General features: G+C 41.6%; 1 protein-coding gene across 1 annotated transcript in view; it reads left to right on the forward strand.

Moving 5' to 3' along the window:
* Positions 1-18,837, forward strand: part of adgra2 (adhesion G protein-coupled receptor A2) — a 64,078-nt gene extending 45,241 nt beyond the window's left edge. Inside the window, exons 4-19 of the mRNA XM_028579297.1 lie at positions 390-461; positions 571-642; positions 2,209-2,372; positions 2,770-2,983; positions 4,564-4,728; positions 4,811-5,009; positions 7,127-7,276; positions 7,914-8,075; positions 9,760-9,960; positions 11,249-11,438; positions 11,578-11,786; positions 12,196-12,323; positions 12,508-12,631; positions 15,098-15,246; positions 16,950-17,039; positions 17,199-18,837. Of these exons, the coding sequence (XP_028435098.1) occupies positions 390-461; positions 571-642; positions 2,209-2,372; positions 2,770-2,983; positions 4,564-4,728; positions 4,811-5,009; positions 7,127-7,276; positions 7,914-8,075; positions 9,760-9,960; positions 11,249-11,438; positions 11,578-11,786; positions 12,196-12,323; positions 12,508-12,631; positions 15,098-15,246; positions 16,950-17,039; positions 17,199-18,603 (3,694 nt within the window). The 3' untranslated portion in view covers positions 18,604-18,837. The remainder of the gene's footprint in view (positions 1-389; positions 462-570; positions 643-2,208; positions 2,373-2,769; positions 2,984-4,563; positions 4,729-4,810; positions 5,010-7,126; positions 7,277-7,913; positions 8,076-9,759; positions 9,961-11,248; positions 11,439-11,577; positions 11,787-12,195; positions 12,324-12,507; positions 12,632-15,097; positions 15,247-16,949; positions 17,040-17,198) is intronic.
* Positions 18,838-19,418: the final 581 nt, after the last annotated feature.

Below are 19,418 nucleotides of genomic sequence, written 5' to 3' on the forward strand. Positions count from 1 at the left end.
AGGTCTATGCATACTTGTCCCTATACAAATAAACATTGAAAAAAAACTTGCAAAGCTTTCTAGTAGTGGAAAATCACTATTTATTTACTTACGAACAATACCAGGAAAAAAAATCCTGTCAAGTTTGAGCTGTATGTCGGATAATTAGGGCTGAAACTAACGATTATTTCCATTGTTGGTTAATCCGTGGATTATTTTCTTGATTAATGTTAAATGTGTTGGGAGTTTGTAACATTCCAAAAAAGAGTTGCAGCTCTACAGAAAGTAGTGTTTGATCTGATATCACAAAAACAACATGGGCATTGAAAGAGTCAAGATATCACAGTCTGTGACGAGTCCCCCTGATTCAAAAATAACCGATACATTCCTTTGTCTTTTTACACTTTTAGCGACCTTTCCAACAACCGCATTGGCTGCCTGACTGCAGACATGTTCCAGGGGTTGAGCAATCTCACTAAACTGTAAGAGAAAGATAAACTGATCCTATAAAAATATATATATATATGGACAATATTCTGCATTGCGGGGAATCTATGGGGTTAACTTCATATCTATCTTGTGTACTGCTAGGAACCTCTCTGGCAACATCATATCGACCATGGATCCTGGAGTGTTTCAGGAGCTGCCGTCCCTCAAGCTAGTGTGAGTAGTGGACACTGCCGGCACTCTCCCAGCATACCATTCCATATATGAATAAAACAATTAATATTGTAGACAAAAATAAAGTTTATTTTTAGTTCATATTTATTTGGCTAGGGTTTGCTTTTACAACGACTTGCCTGTAGAAAAACTCAAATAAACAATGAGGATTTATTTGACATGTATTTATTTGAATTTGGATATTTTCATTTGAACCTAGGCAACCACAAATCAGAAGATAAGTCAGTCTGCAAACATTTCAGATCTGAAATTTCAGATCTTAAATATTTGCAGACTGACCTTTGCTTGATTGTTGTGCTGCCAGTTCTTGCATACAACAGTCAATTGATTTCAGAGTGAAAACAATAAATCTGTAATATTTATATCGGGTTGGGGTGGGTGTCACGTAACAAATATGCATCAAGCCTGGAATAGTCTCGCATTGCCAGACCTTACTTACACTGCGCTGTGGAGTAAGGTCGTTGTGGTTGAGGCCGCTCCTCAACCACAAGATTGGTGGTTTGAGCCCAGGCTCCACTTGCAGCATTTCAAAGTGTCCCTGAGCAAGACACTGAACCCCAAGTTGCTCCCCTCATGCTGTATCTATAATTGTCCACCGCAGGGACGTGCACAGACATTTTGAGGGGCAGGGGCTCAAGTGAAAAAAGGATTCTTTTTTTTTGTTTTTTAAACAAAACATTAAATATGTTAAGACAAATCTGATTTCCTTACCAATTTATTTTAATCGGAACGCAACAAAGTCTAATCTCCCGACCGGATATGTTTTTATTCAATAAATACATTTGTTTGACAGGAAAGCTGTGCGCAAATGGGAATATATTAATTTATTAAATTTATTTTTAAAAGGTTCCCCAGAAAAAGGGCACGTGCTCAAGCCTCCTTTGATGTCTATGCGTGCCTGATCCATTGCTCCTAATGCTTAGGATGGATCAAATGCAGTAATTGAATTTCACCACACTGTCTGTGACGAATAAGAATAAAGTTTCGTTTTTTTTTTTAAAACGCCACATATAATATTAAATTAACCTTTGACACAATACAGTAACGAGAGCTATTTAAATTACCTGATACATGGTTAAACCTCATTGGCTCTTACCAGTGTATTGCTGAGTGTACTTCGTCCACAGCAATCCCCACCAATCGGTCCCAAAATGTCCCAGTTAGAGAGGACATGCCGTGAACATATTCCTTGTAAATCTTTACGATCATTCCCCGAAAGAACCAAGCAGGCCTGCCTCGTGGCACGATCCAAGTTTTCTTCAAATCTTTCCATTTTCAGCGTGTAGCTGGCAAACTTGAAGGTTGTTGTTTCCTGTAGCTAAGGGATTTTAAGAACGGCGACACACAGAGAGCAGAAGGTATAAGGGACAAAGCCTGACAGCGCCGGATGTCATACTTTACCCCCTGAAATGTACTTCTGTTGATCCAGAATAAATCTGCTGTGATATGTCGATCCGATAATGAGCAACTAGAGATAACACGATAACACAGTGTCTGAGCCAGCTAGAGTGAAAGGTTTGATAAATGACCATCACTTCTCTCTTCCAGGAACTTCAACTCAGACTACCTGTCGTGCGACTGCGGGTTACGTTGGGTCCCGGGATTCTTTCGCAGCAGTTCGGCCCGGCTGGGGGACGAAACCCTGTGTGCCTACCCGAGGAGCCTGAAGGGAAAGCCCCTGCGTGGACTAAGGGAAAGCCAGCTGAGCTGTGGTGAGAGCCTGGCTAGAATGAGGCATATAAATGAGGCGGTTCACCGCTTTGTTTCAGAGATCATTGGCTTGTGAATGACAATGACAGTGCATTCATAAGACGGTTGCAGTATTTTTTAAGAATTACTACACCAAAGAGTGAAAGAGATCAATCCCAGCAGCTCAGCAGGGACATATTTCTAAAAGCAACAGTGAGCCGTCTTGACAACTAATCCTGTGGGTTGCATTTACGAATTGCTGCTGTCTGCATCCAATCTGCTCTAGAACAGCACGCTCATAATGGCTTCTGTGGAAACATTTAGCTGAGGTTGGGTAATGAGAGAGCAGCAGAAATAATTCAGAGTGATGTGTAACGGTTGCGTCTGCATCTCTCCCCCCCCCACCTTGTTGTTGTTTAGACGGTCCTCTGGAGCTGCACACCCTGTCGCTGCTGCCGTCCCAGCGTCAGGTGGTCTTCAAAGGCGATCGGCTGCCCTTCCACTGCACCGCCGCCTTGGTGGACAAGATCACCACCTTACACTGGCGTCACAATGGTCAGCTGGTGACCTCTGACCCAGAGATGGGTGTCCAGCTGGAGAACAGCATGCTGCACGACTGCACCTTCATCACCAGGTACACAAACTGTCTGACTGCTCTATTTTGTCCTCTGAAGAGGCTGTCTGTAGTCAAATGTTTAAAAAAAAACAAGTATTCTTGTGCAAAGAACATTTTGAGTGATCTGATGAACTTAATGTTTAAGACATACTGTACGTTGGAACAAAATGGCTATGATGTGTTGTATTAACCTGTCAGTATCCTTTTTATCCAGTGAGGTTATTCTATTCTGTATCCTACGGAAGAGAATTAGGGCCATATTTATTTAAGAAAAATGTATTTGAGTTCTGAGTTTAAAGTCAGAATTGTGAGATTAAAGTCAGAACTCTGAGAATAACTTGAGAGTTCTGATGGCGCTATACTCTCATTGGAACATAATAGCTATATTGTGTTATAATGAGCTGTGTCCATCCTCTTTATCCTACTGAAGAGGATTAGGGCCTCATGTGAAAAATGGATTTAAGTTCTGAGTTTGAAGTCAGAATTCTGAGAATAAAGTGAGAGTTCTGACTTTATTCTAACATGTCTAAATTTAAATACATTTTTCAGATTGGCCTTAATCCATTTCTGTAACATTCAAATGTTTATAACCTTTTTTATTCTTGTGCAAAGAATATTTTGAGTGATCTGATGAACTTAATGTTTAAGACACACGTTGGAACATGGGGCAATATTGTATTATAATGAGCTGTGTCCATCCTCTTTATCCAGTGCGCTTTTTATATCTATATTCTACAGAAGAGGATTAGGGCCACAAGGGAAACATTTATTTAAATTCTGAGATTAAAGTGAGAGTTCTGACTTTATTCTAAGATATCTGAGTTTAAAGTCTGACTTTACACTCATAAGTCAAATACATTTTTCACATTGGCCCTAATCTTCTTCCGTAAAATTCAAATGTTTATAACCTAAGCAAAGAATATTGTGAGTGATCTGATAAACTTAATAGTTAAGACACTCTTCGGAGCATGTGGCAATAATGTATTATAATGAACTGTCTCTATCCTCTTTATCCAGTGAGCCTATTCTATTTTATATATTCTATGGAAGAGGGTGTAAAAAAACACAATTTTTGACTTTTGTGAGATTAAATTGAGAGTTCTGACTTTAAACTTATAAGTCAAATAAATTTTTCACATTGGCCCTAATTCGCTTCCATAATGTTTATAACCTTTCTATTCTTCTGCAAAGAACATTTTGAGTGATCTGATTTACTTATTGTTTAAGACACACATTGGAGCATGTGGCGATAATGTGTTACAATGAGCTGTCAATATCCTCTTTAGCCAACAAGCTTATTCAATTTTCTATGGAAGAGGATGTGAAAAAAAGTTTTGAGTTCTGAGTTTAAAGTCAGAATTGTAAGATTGAAGTGAAAATTCTGACTTTATTTTCAGACATCTGACTTTAAACTCATAAATCAAATGCATTTTTCAGATTGGCCTAATCCTCTTCCGTAATATTCAAATCTTCATAACCCTTTTTATTCTTGTGCAAAGAACATTTTGAGTGATCTGATGTACTTATTGTTTAAGACACACGTCGGAGCATGTGGCGATAATGTGTTATAATGAGCCGTCTCTATCCCTCTTATCCAGCGAGCTTATTCTATTGAACGTACATGTGGAGGCCAGGGGAGAGTGGGAGTGTGTGGTTTCCACTGGGCGGGGCAATACCTCTCGCAGCGTTGAAATAGTGGTCCTGGAGAACAGCGCCTCCTTCTGTCCAGAGGATAAAGTTGTCAACAACCGTGGGGAGTTCAGGTCAGTTACAGTTAAAGGGGTGGTTATTATTTAATACGTAAAGAGTCAGCCGTCTCATTCTTCTCTGGTTTTTAATCCCCAGGTGGCCCAGAACTCTGGCAGGCATCACCTCACATCAGTACTGCCTGCAGTTGCGTTACCCCTCCCTGTCTGTGGAGGGAGGTATTGAGCAGAAAAAAGCCTCTCGATACTGTGACCGTTCTGGAAACTGGCAGGAGGGGGACTATACAGACTGTCACTACACTAATGGCATCACCCGTGTCCTGCATACCTTCATACTGGTCAGTAGTTCTTGGGTTTAATATGGCTCTTGTTCAGTAAACACTAAAAATAAAAATAATAATAATAATAATAATAATAATAATAATAATAATAATAATACGTTTATTTGATATAGTACCTTTTACAGACAAAGTCACAAAGTGCTTCACATGATAAAAATGGTTAAAATACAGTAAGACCCAAACAGTAAATGTGCAAGCAAAAACTAAATAAAAAACCAATGGAAATAAATGATTAAACTTAATCTACTACACTGTGTAAAAGTCCACGGGAAGAGACCCAAAATTTAACATATCCGTACCATTTGGGTGGGCGAATTATAGTTGGGATTTTTTAATTGCTATACATCCCTAGATTATATTTTGATATGATAGACCTTGCTGGTTTATTAGTGGTTATTACTTCTTAAAGGTCCCATGACATGGTGCTCTTTGGATGCTTTTATATAGACCTTAGTGGTCCCCTAATACTGTATCTGAAGTGTCTTTTATATAGACCTTAGTGGTCCCCTAATACTGTATCTGAAGCCTCTTATATATAGACCTTAGTGGTCCCCTAATACTGTATCTGAAGTCTCTTTTATATAGACCTTAGTGGTCCCCTAATACTCTATCTGAAGTCTCTTTTATATAGACCTTAGTGGTCCCCTAATACTGTATCTGAAGTCTCTTTTATATAGGCCTTAGTGGTCCCCTAATACTGTATCTGAAGTCTCTTTTATATAGACCTTAGTGGTCCCCTAATACTGTATCTGAAGTCTCTTTTATATAGGCCTTAGTGGTCCCCTAATACTGTATCTGAAGTCTCTTTCCTGAAATTCAGCCTTGGTGCAGAATTACAGCCACTAGAGCCAGTCCCACAATGAGCTTTCCTTAGGATGTGCCATTTCTGTTTCTGTAGCTATTGAGGAGGAGAGAGGGGGGGGCAAGGTGGAGGGTGGGGGTGTGGCCTTGACCAACTGCCACTTTGCTCTTTTGAAAGCCATGATTTCTCTCTCTCATGGGTGGGCCAAATTCTCTGGGCTGGCAAAGCAGAGAAAGGGGAGGTAACCTTGCTCCTTATGACCTCATAAGGAGAAGATTCCAGATCGGCCCATCTGAGCTTTCATTTTCTCAAAGACAGAGCAGGATACCCAGGGCTCGGTTTACACCTATCACCATTTCTAGCCACTGGGGGACCATAGGCAGGCTGGGGGAACACATATTAATGTTAAATAACCTCAAAGTGAAATTTTCATGCCATGGGACCTTTTAAAATAATGGACTGCTGTGGTTCACAAACTGGGAAAAGGCCTTCTCTGGGAATCATCTATCTCTCAATATATCCTCTCTATTGGGTTTCTTTGGACTAGTGACCAAACATACTGTAGATACTTATAGATAACTAGAAAATGCATTTCCTGCAGAAAATGCGTGTGGATGCTGAATAGCTAAATTGCTAAAGCTAAACTGGATTAACAGTTTAAATGGGTAAGAAGAAGGTGAAGTAGTGAGGATAGTTGGAAAAGTATGAATGGTTTTAATTAACGTGAATTTCATAAAAAAGTTGAATAACATCACTAATGTATAAAAGATGTGGACTGTTTAAAGTTTTTTTGAAAAGCTAATGCTAAACTGAATTGCTGGCTTGAAAAATTCAACAATGCCAAACGATGTAGAACATTGTGATTTTCTAAGTGAAATTCTGAATAAGTATGGAAGACTTACAAAGGCTGTGAGAAACATTGATGAAAATGCAGAAATATGAAACAAATTGTTTGAAAAATCTCAAACGCATTGCACTGCTGAAAAACTTGGAAGATGAAATGTAAAATTGTCAGCTGGAAGCTGAACTGCATTACCTTAAAAAGCTAAGAGCTGAAATACATTGCTAGAAAACCTGGAAGCTAAACTGTAATACTGTCAAAAGTGGAAGTTCAAATAAATTGACTAAAAAAGCTGAAAGTATAAATACTTCGTACTTTGTATAATTATCAGCCATATATAAATCGTGATTTCAATCGAGTGTATCGTTACATCCCTAGAAACAAACCTTCCCAAGGGAGCATTTCCTGTACAATGCCTGGCTCCGCCCCTGGTTTCATGACATCACACCTTGTCCTATTTGTGCTTCACAGAGGCCCATCAATGCATCCAATGCTGTCACTGTGGCACATCAGGTGCGCACATACACCCTGGAGGCTGCAGGCTTCACCGACTCAGTGGATGTGCTGTATGTGGCGCAAATGATGGAGAAGTTTATGGATTATGTCAGACAGCTGCGAGAGGTGAGAAAGATTTAATGACCTACTAAAATGTATGCTATGAGGGTGCCTGGATGGCTCACCTGGCAGAGCGTGCGTCCCATGTGAAAAGGCTCAGTCCTTTTCCCATTCCCCCTCTCTCTCCCCCTTCACATCTTCAGCTGTCCTTTATAAATATAAAGGCCTAAAATGCACAAAAAATAATCTTTAAAAAAAAGTATGCTATGCATCGTACAGGTATAAGACCTGGGTTAAAAAAAAATCAATCTTTGACAGGCAATTTGTTTGAGTGATTTCATACCAATTAATAAAATTCTCCAAAATGCCTTTTCAATAAGTGTCATGTCCTGTTAAGTAAAATGTACTTGAACAAACTTTTGGGGTCAGATCTTAAGGTAAACATTAACCTGGTGAATTATACAAAATATTTGAGGGTTGCTTCTTGCTTGTACAATTTACAGCAGAAGTTTTCATAGAATCTTTTTTATATCCAAGCAAAGTTGGTATTGTAACTGAAAATTCTCCTGACCTAATTGACATGGAATCGTGTAATGTAAAATGTAATCAAATCGGGACATTGTAAATCGGAATCAATATCGATTTGGGAAACCATTTGCGATCACAGACGTTATTGTCCTTTTCCTGTGTGTGTTTGTTCCAGCTGTCGGAGGTGTTGGTCGAGATGGGCAGTAACCTGATGCAGGTGGACCACCAGATCCTCGCTCTGGCCCAGAGAGAGAAGAGAGCCTGCAGCTCCATCGTCTACTCTCTGGAGACATTGGCCTGGCCTCAGCTGCATGGCCATGCTCAGGACTTCTCCATGGTACGGACTATCAACCTAAGCTTGGCCACGTTCAGCCCCATCTAGTCTCGCTTTGCCGGACCATCCACACGCTGCGGAGCGGAGGAGGGTCTGGCTAGTCCACACAGCATTCTGGGATGGGAGAAAAATGTGCTCTGGCGTAATGGCATTTCTTTAAATCAATCACAATCGTCATGGGCGGTGCTAAGCTCCGCTGTAAAATAGTCGTGCAAGAGAAAACTCAGATTGGACAGATAGTTTAGCTAGCTGTCTGGATTTACCCTGCAGAGATCTGAGGAGCAGTTAACCATAGTCCTCATAAATCCACCAGAGTTTAAAATGCAAACACAAAAAAAGCGGAAGTAAACTGACATTGTCAAAAAGACATGCATCTGGCATGCGGAAGTGGAACGTAACAGCAAGTTTTTTTTAAACGGAAATGGGGGTGCGTTATACACCCTGTTGTTTGCGCAAGTGCTCTGCCTTTTTATTACCACGAGTTTACAGACACGTCTGATTGGGTATCACCTGTGACACAGCCAATAAACGCGAGACACACCCACCACACGGGAGAAAACACATCTCAAAGCCGTACAGGTGAATAGGGAAAATATTTTAACTAACAGATATTTTAATGAAACTTCCCCAGTTGATTACTTACATTTTTTTGTATTACATGTTTTCTGAATTTTTTCTATTTACATATGCAAATGATGCATTATTTGATTAAATATATGTTAATTTATACATTTCCAGAACACAAATGGGAACATTGGATAAAGCCAGGTTCAAAAGTATTGTTTCAAGTTGTTAACATACTAGAGTCAAAGGTTTTTTTACCAAGCGACTTTTAGATATGTCTTTTTAGGTATATCCTATTGTATACCCACCCTTAGGGAAATCGACAAATGCAAATAGACAAAGTGTAGTAAAAAAAACCTGAATGTGTGTGTTGGCAGGGGCTGAGAAATATAGAAAATATTGGATAAGATAGAACAACACAATGTAATTTTGCTAAATAAAACACATCACATTCATTATTAATATCATTTTTTATTTTCAACAAATTGTGTATCCAAATACAATGCACATTTTCTATAGGCTCTTAAAAAAATAATTTGGATAGTCATCATGGAAACAATAATTGGTCATGTGACAAGGGCTGGGAAGATTTTTTTTCACAGAAGCGTATACAAATAAAGTGCAAAACACTTACAATAAACTTGCCTCAAACTTTAACAAAGAAAACCTTGCTGTACACAGTTTTCAGATAATAAGAAACAGAACGGAAATAAAGTGCAATAGACAATTTATTTCTTACAGCAACAAGTGCTCTATAGTGAGTTCACTACTATAAAAATATATGTTTTCTAGCATTCTTGAGAGCTTCTGGAGAATCTCACTGAATACATTAATACATTGTAAATTTGGAATTGTGTGTACATTTGCAACTAAGCTGTAAAGGTGCATAGTTTAAGTTATATTTTCACAATGGTTTTGCCTACGTAACACGACAAAACAATGGGATGTCCAGAAAATATAAAAAGCAAAATGTAAATCCTATCAATTTCTTATAATTTCTTGTACTGTTGGACCTTATCTGGACCACCAAAGAACAAGAAAAAGAAATGACAAAACACGGGCATAATCTTATGAACAAATCAATCTAAAATACAGTTTATATATTTGATTTTGATACGTGCAGGGGTCTAGGAACATTGTGATGGAGGCCCACTTCATTCGACCAGCCCACTTCACCGGCATCACGTGCACGGCGTATCAGCGGCGCGACGTCTCGACCAGCAGCCGTGGAATGGAAACGTCAGAGTCCGCTCACGAGCAGCAGCTTCAATTTCGCTGCAGCACCGGCGCCCACAACACCTCCCTCAACAATTTCCCCCTAAAGGTGAGGCGCGAGCAGCCCTTCTGGTAGCTACTGTTACTACACACAAGTGGTGGAATGTAACTCAGTACACTTACTCAAGTACTGTACTTAAGTACAAATTTGAAGTATTTGAGTCTTTTCTTTTCATGTCACTTTCTATTTCTACTCCGCTACATTCATCTGACAGCTTTAGTTACTAGTTACTTTACAAATTAAAATTTGTGCACACAAGACACATGTAGTTTACGAAATATGATTTGTATTATAAATATACCACCCAACAATGTACAGGCCTATAAGTCCAGCTGAAATGAATAGACAATCTAACACTTAGTTGACTGGCAGAAACTGTTTTGATTGTTTCCAGTTCCTAAAATTGGATGATTTTTCTGCATCGAGTACTTTTTCCTGATGATACTTACATACTTTTACTTAATTAATAATTTCAATGCAGGACTTTTACTTGTTACAGAGTATTTTTACAGTGTGCTTGGACTTTTACTTAAAGTGCTCATATTATGCTCATTTTCAAGTTCACAATTATATTAAGAGGTTATATCAGAATATGTTTACATGGTTTCATTTCTTTTTTTTAAAAACACCATATTTTTGTTGTGCTGCACATTGCTGCAGCTCCTCTTTTCACCCTGTGTGTTGAGCTCTCTGTTTTAGCTACAGAGTGAGACATCTCACTTCTGTTCCACCTTTGTTGGGAGTCGCACATGCGCAGTAGCTGCAAGGACTACTAGCCAGTCAGAAGCAGAGTATGAGGGCGTGCCCTGACAGTACCTAGGTAAGGACTACTAGCCAGTCAGAAGCAGAGTATGAGGGCGTGCCCTGACAGTACCTAGGTAAGGACTACTAGCCAGTCAGAAGCAGAGTATGAGGGCATGCCCTGACAGTACCTAGGTAAGGACTACTAGCCAGTCAGAAGCAGAGTATGAGGGCGTTCCATGCTAGCAGCTAGGCGAGCATTATAACGTGTGTTACAAAGTGACCACGTTGGTCTCTGAAGTAAAGGCTGGACTACAACAGAGCTGTTTGGAGCAGTTTGTGAACAGTGTTTTCTGTTGGAGATGGTAAGTCCCTTTGGGTGGACTTTGGGCTTTTTCACTTTGTTAAACCTATAACATGCACAAAAAAGATACATAACACAAAAATGGAAAGGGAAAAAGCCAAAAAGCATATGAGCACTTAAGTAAAGGATCTGAATACTTCTTACACCACTCCTACACACTGCCACTGCATTCCAAGTTATCAAGGTGTAGCTTCTGGTGGATTCATTTGTCTTTTTTTTTTTTTTCTCCAGAATTCAGTAGCCCTGGCCTCTGTGAGTCTCCCAGCTACTCTGTTTCCTCCTGATGCTCCCGCAGACTGTAAGCTCCAGTTTGTAGCCTTCAGAACCGGCAGCTTTTTCCCTCTGTCCGGGAACTCAAGCAACACAGGGGATCACTCTCGCCGACGAAGCGTCAACACGCCTGTCATCTTTGTTGGCCTGGGTGAGGAATAGGGGTGCACACATTGATTTTACATTCATTCGGCTTAGGTGCTGCCCAACCCAGATTTTTAAAACATAAGACAAGCTGAAGGAACGTAGAATGGGCATCACAAACTGACAAACTTATGTTTCTGGCGCAGATGGCTGCAGCATGTCAAATCACTCTGAGCCCATCTGGGTGTCTGTGCGCCACTTGTCCCCTGGTACTGACGCTGTGGCAGCCCAGTGGAGCCTGAAGGCTCTGGAGAAACAGGGGAGCTGGAGCCAGGAGGGCTGTCAGCTGGTCCACAGTGACAGCAGAACCTCCACGATGCGCTGCTCTCTGCTTAGCAACTACGCTGTGCTGCAGGTAGGGTCGCTTTGAGGATTTCGTTCATCATTCATTCAGGATCAACAAGGTTGAATGACACTTTCATTTGCATATGCATTAGTTTCTCTGTGTGAGAAAAACAGCCTAGGGGCGTTGAGGTTGAACCACTGCTGTAAATGAACAGTAGTTTACTGGCGAAGATGCTGCCACTATATTACTGTAAATATACGGTGAAAAGTTTGACAGTTCAGGCTTGTTCACTTCAGCCTTGTTTTTTTGCCAGTAATTAGGTGTTTTTCCCTTGTGTCATAATTGTGCAAATCTTTAATCAACTTAACCGATTAATTGACTATCAAAATAGTTGCCGATTAATTTCAAAGCTGACAACTAATTGATGAATCAATTAATCTGTGCAGCTCTATTTGCCCCGTGTGTGATTTCTGTCTAGGAGGTGCCTGACTTCCCCAGCTCCACACCCATGTCTGTAAGGGTGCTCCACCCTGTGGTCTATGCCTGTACTGCAGCGCTGCTCCTCTGCCTATTCACCATCATCATCACACACATACTACACCACAGGTACTACTGTGTGTGTGTGTGTGTGTGTGTGTGTGTGTGTGTGTGTGTGTGTGTGCGCGCGTGTGTGTGTGTGTGTGTGTGTGTGTGTGTGTGTGCGCATAGAAACAGACTTCACGCTGAAATTTGTTAATTGGCAACGTATCTTGATTTTCTTTTTTTCTTTTTTTGCCCTGCGCCTCAACAGTTCTATTCACATATCGAGAAAAAGCTGGCACACGTTACTGAATACCTGCTTCCACATCGCCATGACGACAGCCATCTACGCAGGAGGCATAAGCCTGACCAGCTACCCAGTGGTTTGTCAAGCAGTAAGTAGTGAATTTACACAGTCTCCTCATTTTTGATTAGCGGCGTGTGTAAGATGTCTTACCTCAGAGATTCCCAACTCATTGGAAACTGAAATTATGATTTGATTAAAATGATAAATCAGCTGTAACACCGGCACAGTACATGTTGCAGTTATGTAGGAGTGCTTGAAAACTAGTTAGAAAGTGAGCGCAGAGGTTTAAAGCTCTAGTGCGTAACTTTTTAATATTAATAAACGTCTGTTTCATTCAAGCCATTGCCACATGAGTTGCTACAAAGTTAATTAAGACTATCAGCTCCACACAACTCTCTCTGGATTTCTCAGTATGGATATGTTCAGAAGATTGTGGCGTCCGGTGACTTTCCCGTGCAGGAACTCAAGTGAAGATAATGACCTCTTCTGAAGAGTCCATCATGTTTTTCTCATCCTCCGTGTCCTCCTTGGCTACTAACAACAGCTGACAGTGTTGTTGTCATTACTTAGAATTCCTCATGGGGGAGACAGAATATACGCACTACAGCTTTAAACAGGTAGTTAGCTATAAATAATGAATAATAGTTATTTCTACCTATCTAAAAGTAATGGCTAACGGTTGAAATAGTTAGCTAAAAGTAGGCCTACGGACTTATCAATTTAAACAATTTCGAAAAGTCAGTGGTGGAAGATGTATACAGAGAAAGTAGTAATGGCCACACAGTAAAAATACTCTGTTACAAGTAAAAGTCCTGCATTGAAAGGGTTACTTAGGTAAAAGTATGTAAGTATCATCAGGAAAATGTACTTAAAAGTATTCAAAGTAAAAGTACTCAATGCAAAAAAATCCTCACATTTTAGTGTTTAATTGGCTAATAATTTTAGTTTTACTTGTAGGCCTATATATTGTGGTCTCACTTCATAGTTTAATTCATAATGAAACACTGTATTTCATAAACTACATGTGTTTTGTGTGCCCAAATGTTAATCTGTTAAAGGTCCCATGGCATGAACATTTGACTTCAGGAGGTTTTTTAACATTAAGATGCGTTCCCCCAGCCTGCCTATGGTCCTCCAGTTGCTAGAAATGGTGATAGGTGTAAACCGAGCCCTGGGTATCCTGCTCTGCCTTTGAGAAAATGAAAGCTCAGATGGGCCGATCTGGAATCTTCTCCTTATGAGGTCATAAGGAGCAAGGTTACCTCTCCTTTCTCTGATTTGCTCACCCAGAGAATTTGGCCCACCCATGAGAGAGAGAGAGATATCATGGCTTTCAAACGAGCAAAGTGGCAGTTGGTCAAGGCCACACCCCCCACTCTCCACCTTGCCCCGCCTCTCTCCTCCTGAATAGTTACAGACACAGAAATGGCACATCCTAAGGAAAGCTCATTGTGGGACTGGCTCTAGTGGCTGTAATTCTGCACCAAGGCTGAATTTCAGGAAAGAGACTTCAGATACAGTATTAGGGGACCACTAAGGTCTATATAAAAGAGACTTCAGATACAGTGTTAGGGGACCACTAAGGCCTATATAAAAGAGACTTCAGATACAGTATTAGGGGACCACTAAGGTCTATATAAAAGAGACTTCAGATACAGTATTAGGGACCACTAAGGTCTATATAAAAGAGACTTCAGATACAGTATTAGGGGACCACTAAGGCCTATATAAAAGAGACTTCAGATACAGTATTAGGGACCACTAAGGTCTATATAAAAGAGACTTCAGATACAGTATTAAGGAACCACTAAGGTCTATATAAAAGAGACTTCAGATACAGTATTAGGGGACCACTAAGGTCTATATAAAAGAGACTTCAGATACAGTATTAGGGGACGACTAAGGTCTATATAAAAGAGACTTCAGATACAGTATTAGGGGACCACTAAGGACTATATAAAAGAGACTTCAGATACAGTATTAGGGGACCACTAAGGCCTATATAAAAGAGACTTCAGATACAGTATTAGGGGACCACTAAGGTCTACATAAAAGAGACTTCAGATACTGTATTAGGAGACCACTAAGGACTATATAAAAGAGACTTCAGATACAGTATTAGGGGACCACTAAGGTATCCAAAGCATCCAAAGAACACCATGTCATGGGACCTTTAAGTAACTAAAAAAGTAACTAAAGCTGTCAGATTCATGTAGTGGAGTAAAAAGTACAATATTTCTCTCTGAAATGTAGTGAAGTAGAAGTAGAGTGTTGGGATGAAAAGAAAAGAATCAAGTAAAGTACAAGTACCTCAACATTTGTACCTAGTTACGTTCCACTACTGCTAAAAGTAATAATAAATGGTTGAAACATTTAGCAATCTAAATATTGGCCGTTCAAGAATTATGAAAAAAACTACTGTATATCTACTTTCATATAATGCATAGTGGTATTCATTTGGAATACATTTGGAATTAATGAAGGGGTACGTGAGTTGATCTGACGGGTGTGGGGGTTGGGAACCAGTGTCTTACCTGACTGTAACACGTGACAGGTGGGCATCGCCCTGCACTACTCCTCGCTGTCGACCCTGCTGTGGATTGGAGTCAGCGCCAGGGTCATCTACAAAGAGTGTGTGTGGAGAATACCACGGCAGCCGGAGGGGGAGCCTCCCGCGCCACCTACTCAGCGACCTATGCTCAGGTCAGTGAGCATGCAAGAGGCATGCAACTCACCTCCACCCACTTCCTGTACTATTCAACTTCAACTTTTAATTTTATTATCCCGGAAGGAAATTTGATCTGCAGCAGGCATCAAATCACATCAAGGACCATGACAAACATAGAATATTGACCACACAACAACAGCAAGAAACACAGAATAGGGGCGGCCTCTGGCTCACCCTGTAAGAGTGTTCGCCCCATGTAGGCTGAGTCCTGCTGCCCTTTGCTGCGTGTCATCCCCCATCTCTCTCCCTCTTTTATGTCTATCCACTTTCAGAAATAAAAGGAAAAGCCCCAAAAAAGAATCTTAAAAAAAAGAAACAGAACAATTCCGAACCACAAGTGAAAACAAGGTACACCTGTAACACTAAACTAGAAGCTAAAAAAAACATGCTAAAACATTACAAACAGCACAGTACAGAGGCAAGTAAAAATGTAATGGAATAAAAAAAAAAGATCAATCCAAACTTATCCAGCTCTCTAACACAGATACACATAAAAACAGCAGTTAATGAAGTAAAATAAATTAAATTGTTGTTCACTGTCAATATGCAGACATGTTGACATGTCATAGTAGGAAAAGCAAAGGTGTATTCAAAACCATTAGTGATGGCTGCATTCCACTTAGGAGAGGTCCTGGTATTAAACCATTAGTGATGGCTGCATTCCACTTAGGAGAGGCCCTGGTATTAAACCATTAGTGATGGCTGCATTCCACTTAGGAGAGGCCCTGGTATTAAACCATTAGTGATGGCTGCATTCCACTTAGGAGAGGCCCTGGTATTAAACCATTAGTGATGGCTGCATTCCACTTAGGAGAGGCCCTGGTATTAAACCATTAGTGATGGCTGCATTCCACTTAGGAGAGGTCCTGGTATTGTGCATGCTGACTCACTGAAATAGCTTCCTGGGACACTTGATGGAATTGAGCCATCGTTAAGATGATCAATTTCAGCTGTGCTTTTCTTAATATGACAAGTCAAAATGTCTGCTGTGAAAAAGGTCCATACGGTTTATGTTTTAGGCAGGACGTGGGAGTTCTTGTTGCATGGCCACCCAAACTGTGTATCAAAGTGGCTCATTCTTTGTGCCCACAACCAAAGCCTTTCTGTTTTTGAGGGAAACCTTGGAGGGACATCACAGAGTATTGCTGTAAGGCACAAAAAAAATCTATAAGCCTATATGAACTCAGTGTGGGGGGAGGAATGTATGAAACCAACATAACAGAGGCAGAGGGGTCGTCATAAATCTGAGGTGGGTGATTCAGGGGGTCCACTGTCTTTCCAAATATTCCCTTTTATTTCCCCTCCCTCTGCCCCTGTGATCCTGAAGCTGCGATCATACGCTGACCCTCGCTCTGACCCTCCCGCCACCCCCCTTTGTTGCCCACTCAGCCGCACGGGATCAGGCTGCAATAAATCCCAGACTTCTGCAGCCTATACTGACCCTTGTAACACTCTGCCCACTATGAGAGTGAACTATCACATAGCTCTGTTCAGATCATAGACAGCCAGAGAGACATAAAAACACAGAAAGGAAAATGACACCGACGCGCAAGCTTTCAAAACATCGTAGCGGCCAAAGGTCACACAGCATCCTGTGGCACAAACAAGAACTGCTCTTTATTTCTCTTAACTGCAGCTGGGAACTTGCATTTGATATGTTTTTTCTCTGTTATTCAAGGTTCTATTTGATAGCTGGCGGAGTTCCTCTTATCATTTGTGGGATCACTGCGGCTGTCAATGTCAACAACTACGGAGACAACAGCCCTTAGTAAGTGCTTCTCGTTTTATCCTCGAGCCTTTTGGCCCCTTGACTTTGTGTTGTTTCGTTTGGTGCTGAAGGGAATAATTTGCCGCGATATGTCAAACACACAGACGTGTCCTTGTTTTTGCACTGACTCCCTCCTGATTTATTTTCTGCCTATTGCAGCTGCTGGCTGGGTTGGCGCCCCAGTCTTGGGTCTTTCTTTGTCCCTGCTGGCCTAGTGGTGTTGGTGACCTGGATCTATTTCCTGTGCACTGTGTTTCGCCTGAGGCACCGTGTGGCCAAAGAATGCACAGGAACCACCCTGTCCTCTCCTGTGACGGAGAGCCAGCCCGCGCTGGCAGGAAGCACCAGCCTCCTCTCCACAGACTCAGTGGTGGGACCTATAAACCCTGTTGTGGCACCAGAGGACCAGTACTCGCTGAAGACGCAGTTCTTGGTGCTGGTGGCAACCCACTTCCTATTTGTGGTTCTGTGGTGTTGTGGAGCCATGGCGATGTGGCTGACAGGGCACACTAGCTTGTTGTTTAGTTGTCTCTACGGCATGGCTGCCACAGTTCTGGGGGTGTTCCTGGTGGTGCAACATTGCTTTCGACGTCTGGATGTGCAGGCCTCATGGCTGGCGTGTTGCCCAGGCTATCGCCGCTCCCATCCCATGTCTACCTACACGCAGACCTGCACTACTGGGAGCGGAGTGCAGGCCTCTGAGCAGGGATCACAACTCTTCATCAACTGCCACCCACCGGGGGACTCTCACAACTCGTCGTCGGCTCGGTCATCATCCACGCCGAGCGGAATCAGCAGCGTGGGCCCTGGGCCCTGCAAGCTCACCAACCTGTTACAGGTGGCACAAGACAATCCAAACAACGCTTCACGTGCCCTTGTGGGCAACAACACCAGCACCAGCACTGACAACACCAGCAAGCCTACAAACAACGTTTTGCCCACCATTAACTCTGCAGCCCCAGTCCATCCCCAGCGAAGGAAAGTGAGTAGCAGAACTAAACAAGGAAGCAGTCAGTATCACCATCGGGGTGAGGGCCGGGGTCACTATCGTCTCAAAGCTCTTAGGACTGCTGGGGGTGGGGGCAGCCTCGGAGCTTTAGGACCTATCGGTTCGGAGCACGTGGTACACAAACAGGCCACGAGTGAGAACGGCAGCATCCACCACAGCCTTTCAGAGACCCAGGCCAGCCCGCTTACCAACGGGAAGCGGGCTGGGGAGTCAGTGGCGACCAGCCCCTCAGAGGGAAGCGACGGTGGCAGCAGCGGGAGTCGCAAACCCTTCCCCCTGCTGCCTTCCGTGGCCAGCAGAGCGGCCATGCACAGCACTCAGAGACGATGCGCCAGCAGAGACAATTTGAAACTGGCTGCGGCCGTGGAGCGAGACACTAAGCGCTGCTCCTACCCTTTGAACAGTGTCACCACCACCGTGCCTGGGGCCGCCGCCCCAAATGGCACCCTCAAAATTTCAGTGCTCGAGCTAGAGCAGGACATGAGTGGCACGGACCAATCGCAGAGCTCCGTCGGAATGAAGAGTGGTTTGTGGAAAAGTGAAACCACGGTGTAACCTATACTTATATGTGAACTTCTATGCATGACCTTAATGGATTCTTAAATGAATGGGTTATGTTTTAAATGGTCTCTTGATTATAATAATTATATAATTTAAGATATAAAATCATGAAGGCATCCAGGACCCTAAACTGGTACTTTTGCCTCTGTAGCATTGTAAGAGTTTGCTGTGAAATGGTAAAAAAAAAAAAAAAAAAAAAATAAGGCAGGTTTTATTTTTTATTGTCATTCTGAAACATAAGATACTCATTTATTTTATTCATTTCACAAAAAAAAAAAACAATGTACAAGATATCTCTAAAATTGGCATATGATGTTGATTTTGGATGCATAATGAAAGCTTTAATGTTTTAGTTGTGATTTTTCTCTATGCATATCAATAATAGCATGACATGGAATACAAGACGGTCTATTTCCAAAGTACAGCTATATGCATTTAATCTGAGGACAACCTTTCACCCTAATGTTTGCTTCAAGTAATTGTGTGCTCATGTATGCTTTTGTAAGATTTTCTGTTCTGTTGTGTAAAGTGTGTGTGTGTGTGTGTGTGTGTGTGTGTGTGTGTGTGTGTGTGTGTGTGTGTGTATGTGTTTGTGCGTGCGTGCGTGCGTGCATGCGTGCGTGTATGCGTGTGTGAGAGAGTAATTGCAGGGCTGCGGCTGTACAGAATCTAAGTGAATAAAAAAAGCAATGCAAGACTTTTGAATATATGATACAAGTGTTTAATTTTTTTTTCTGTTTCCATCAGCACAGATAAAGTCCCCTTTGTCTGATAAACTCAGAAAGAATAAAAACCAGATGGGGAAAAAT

Source organism: Perca flavescens, chromosome 5 (assembly GCF_004354835.1).
Source record: "Perca flavescens isolate YP-PL-M2 chromosome 5, PFLA_1.0, whole genome shotgun sequence".
Classification (NCBI taxonomy): Eukaryota; Metazoa; Chordata; class Actinopteri; order Perciformes; family Percidae; genus Perca; species Perca flavescens.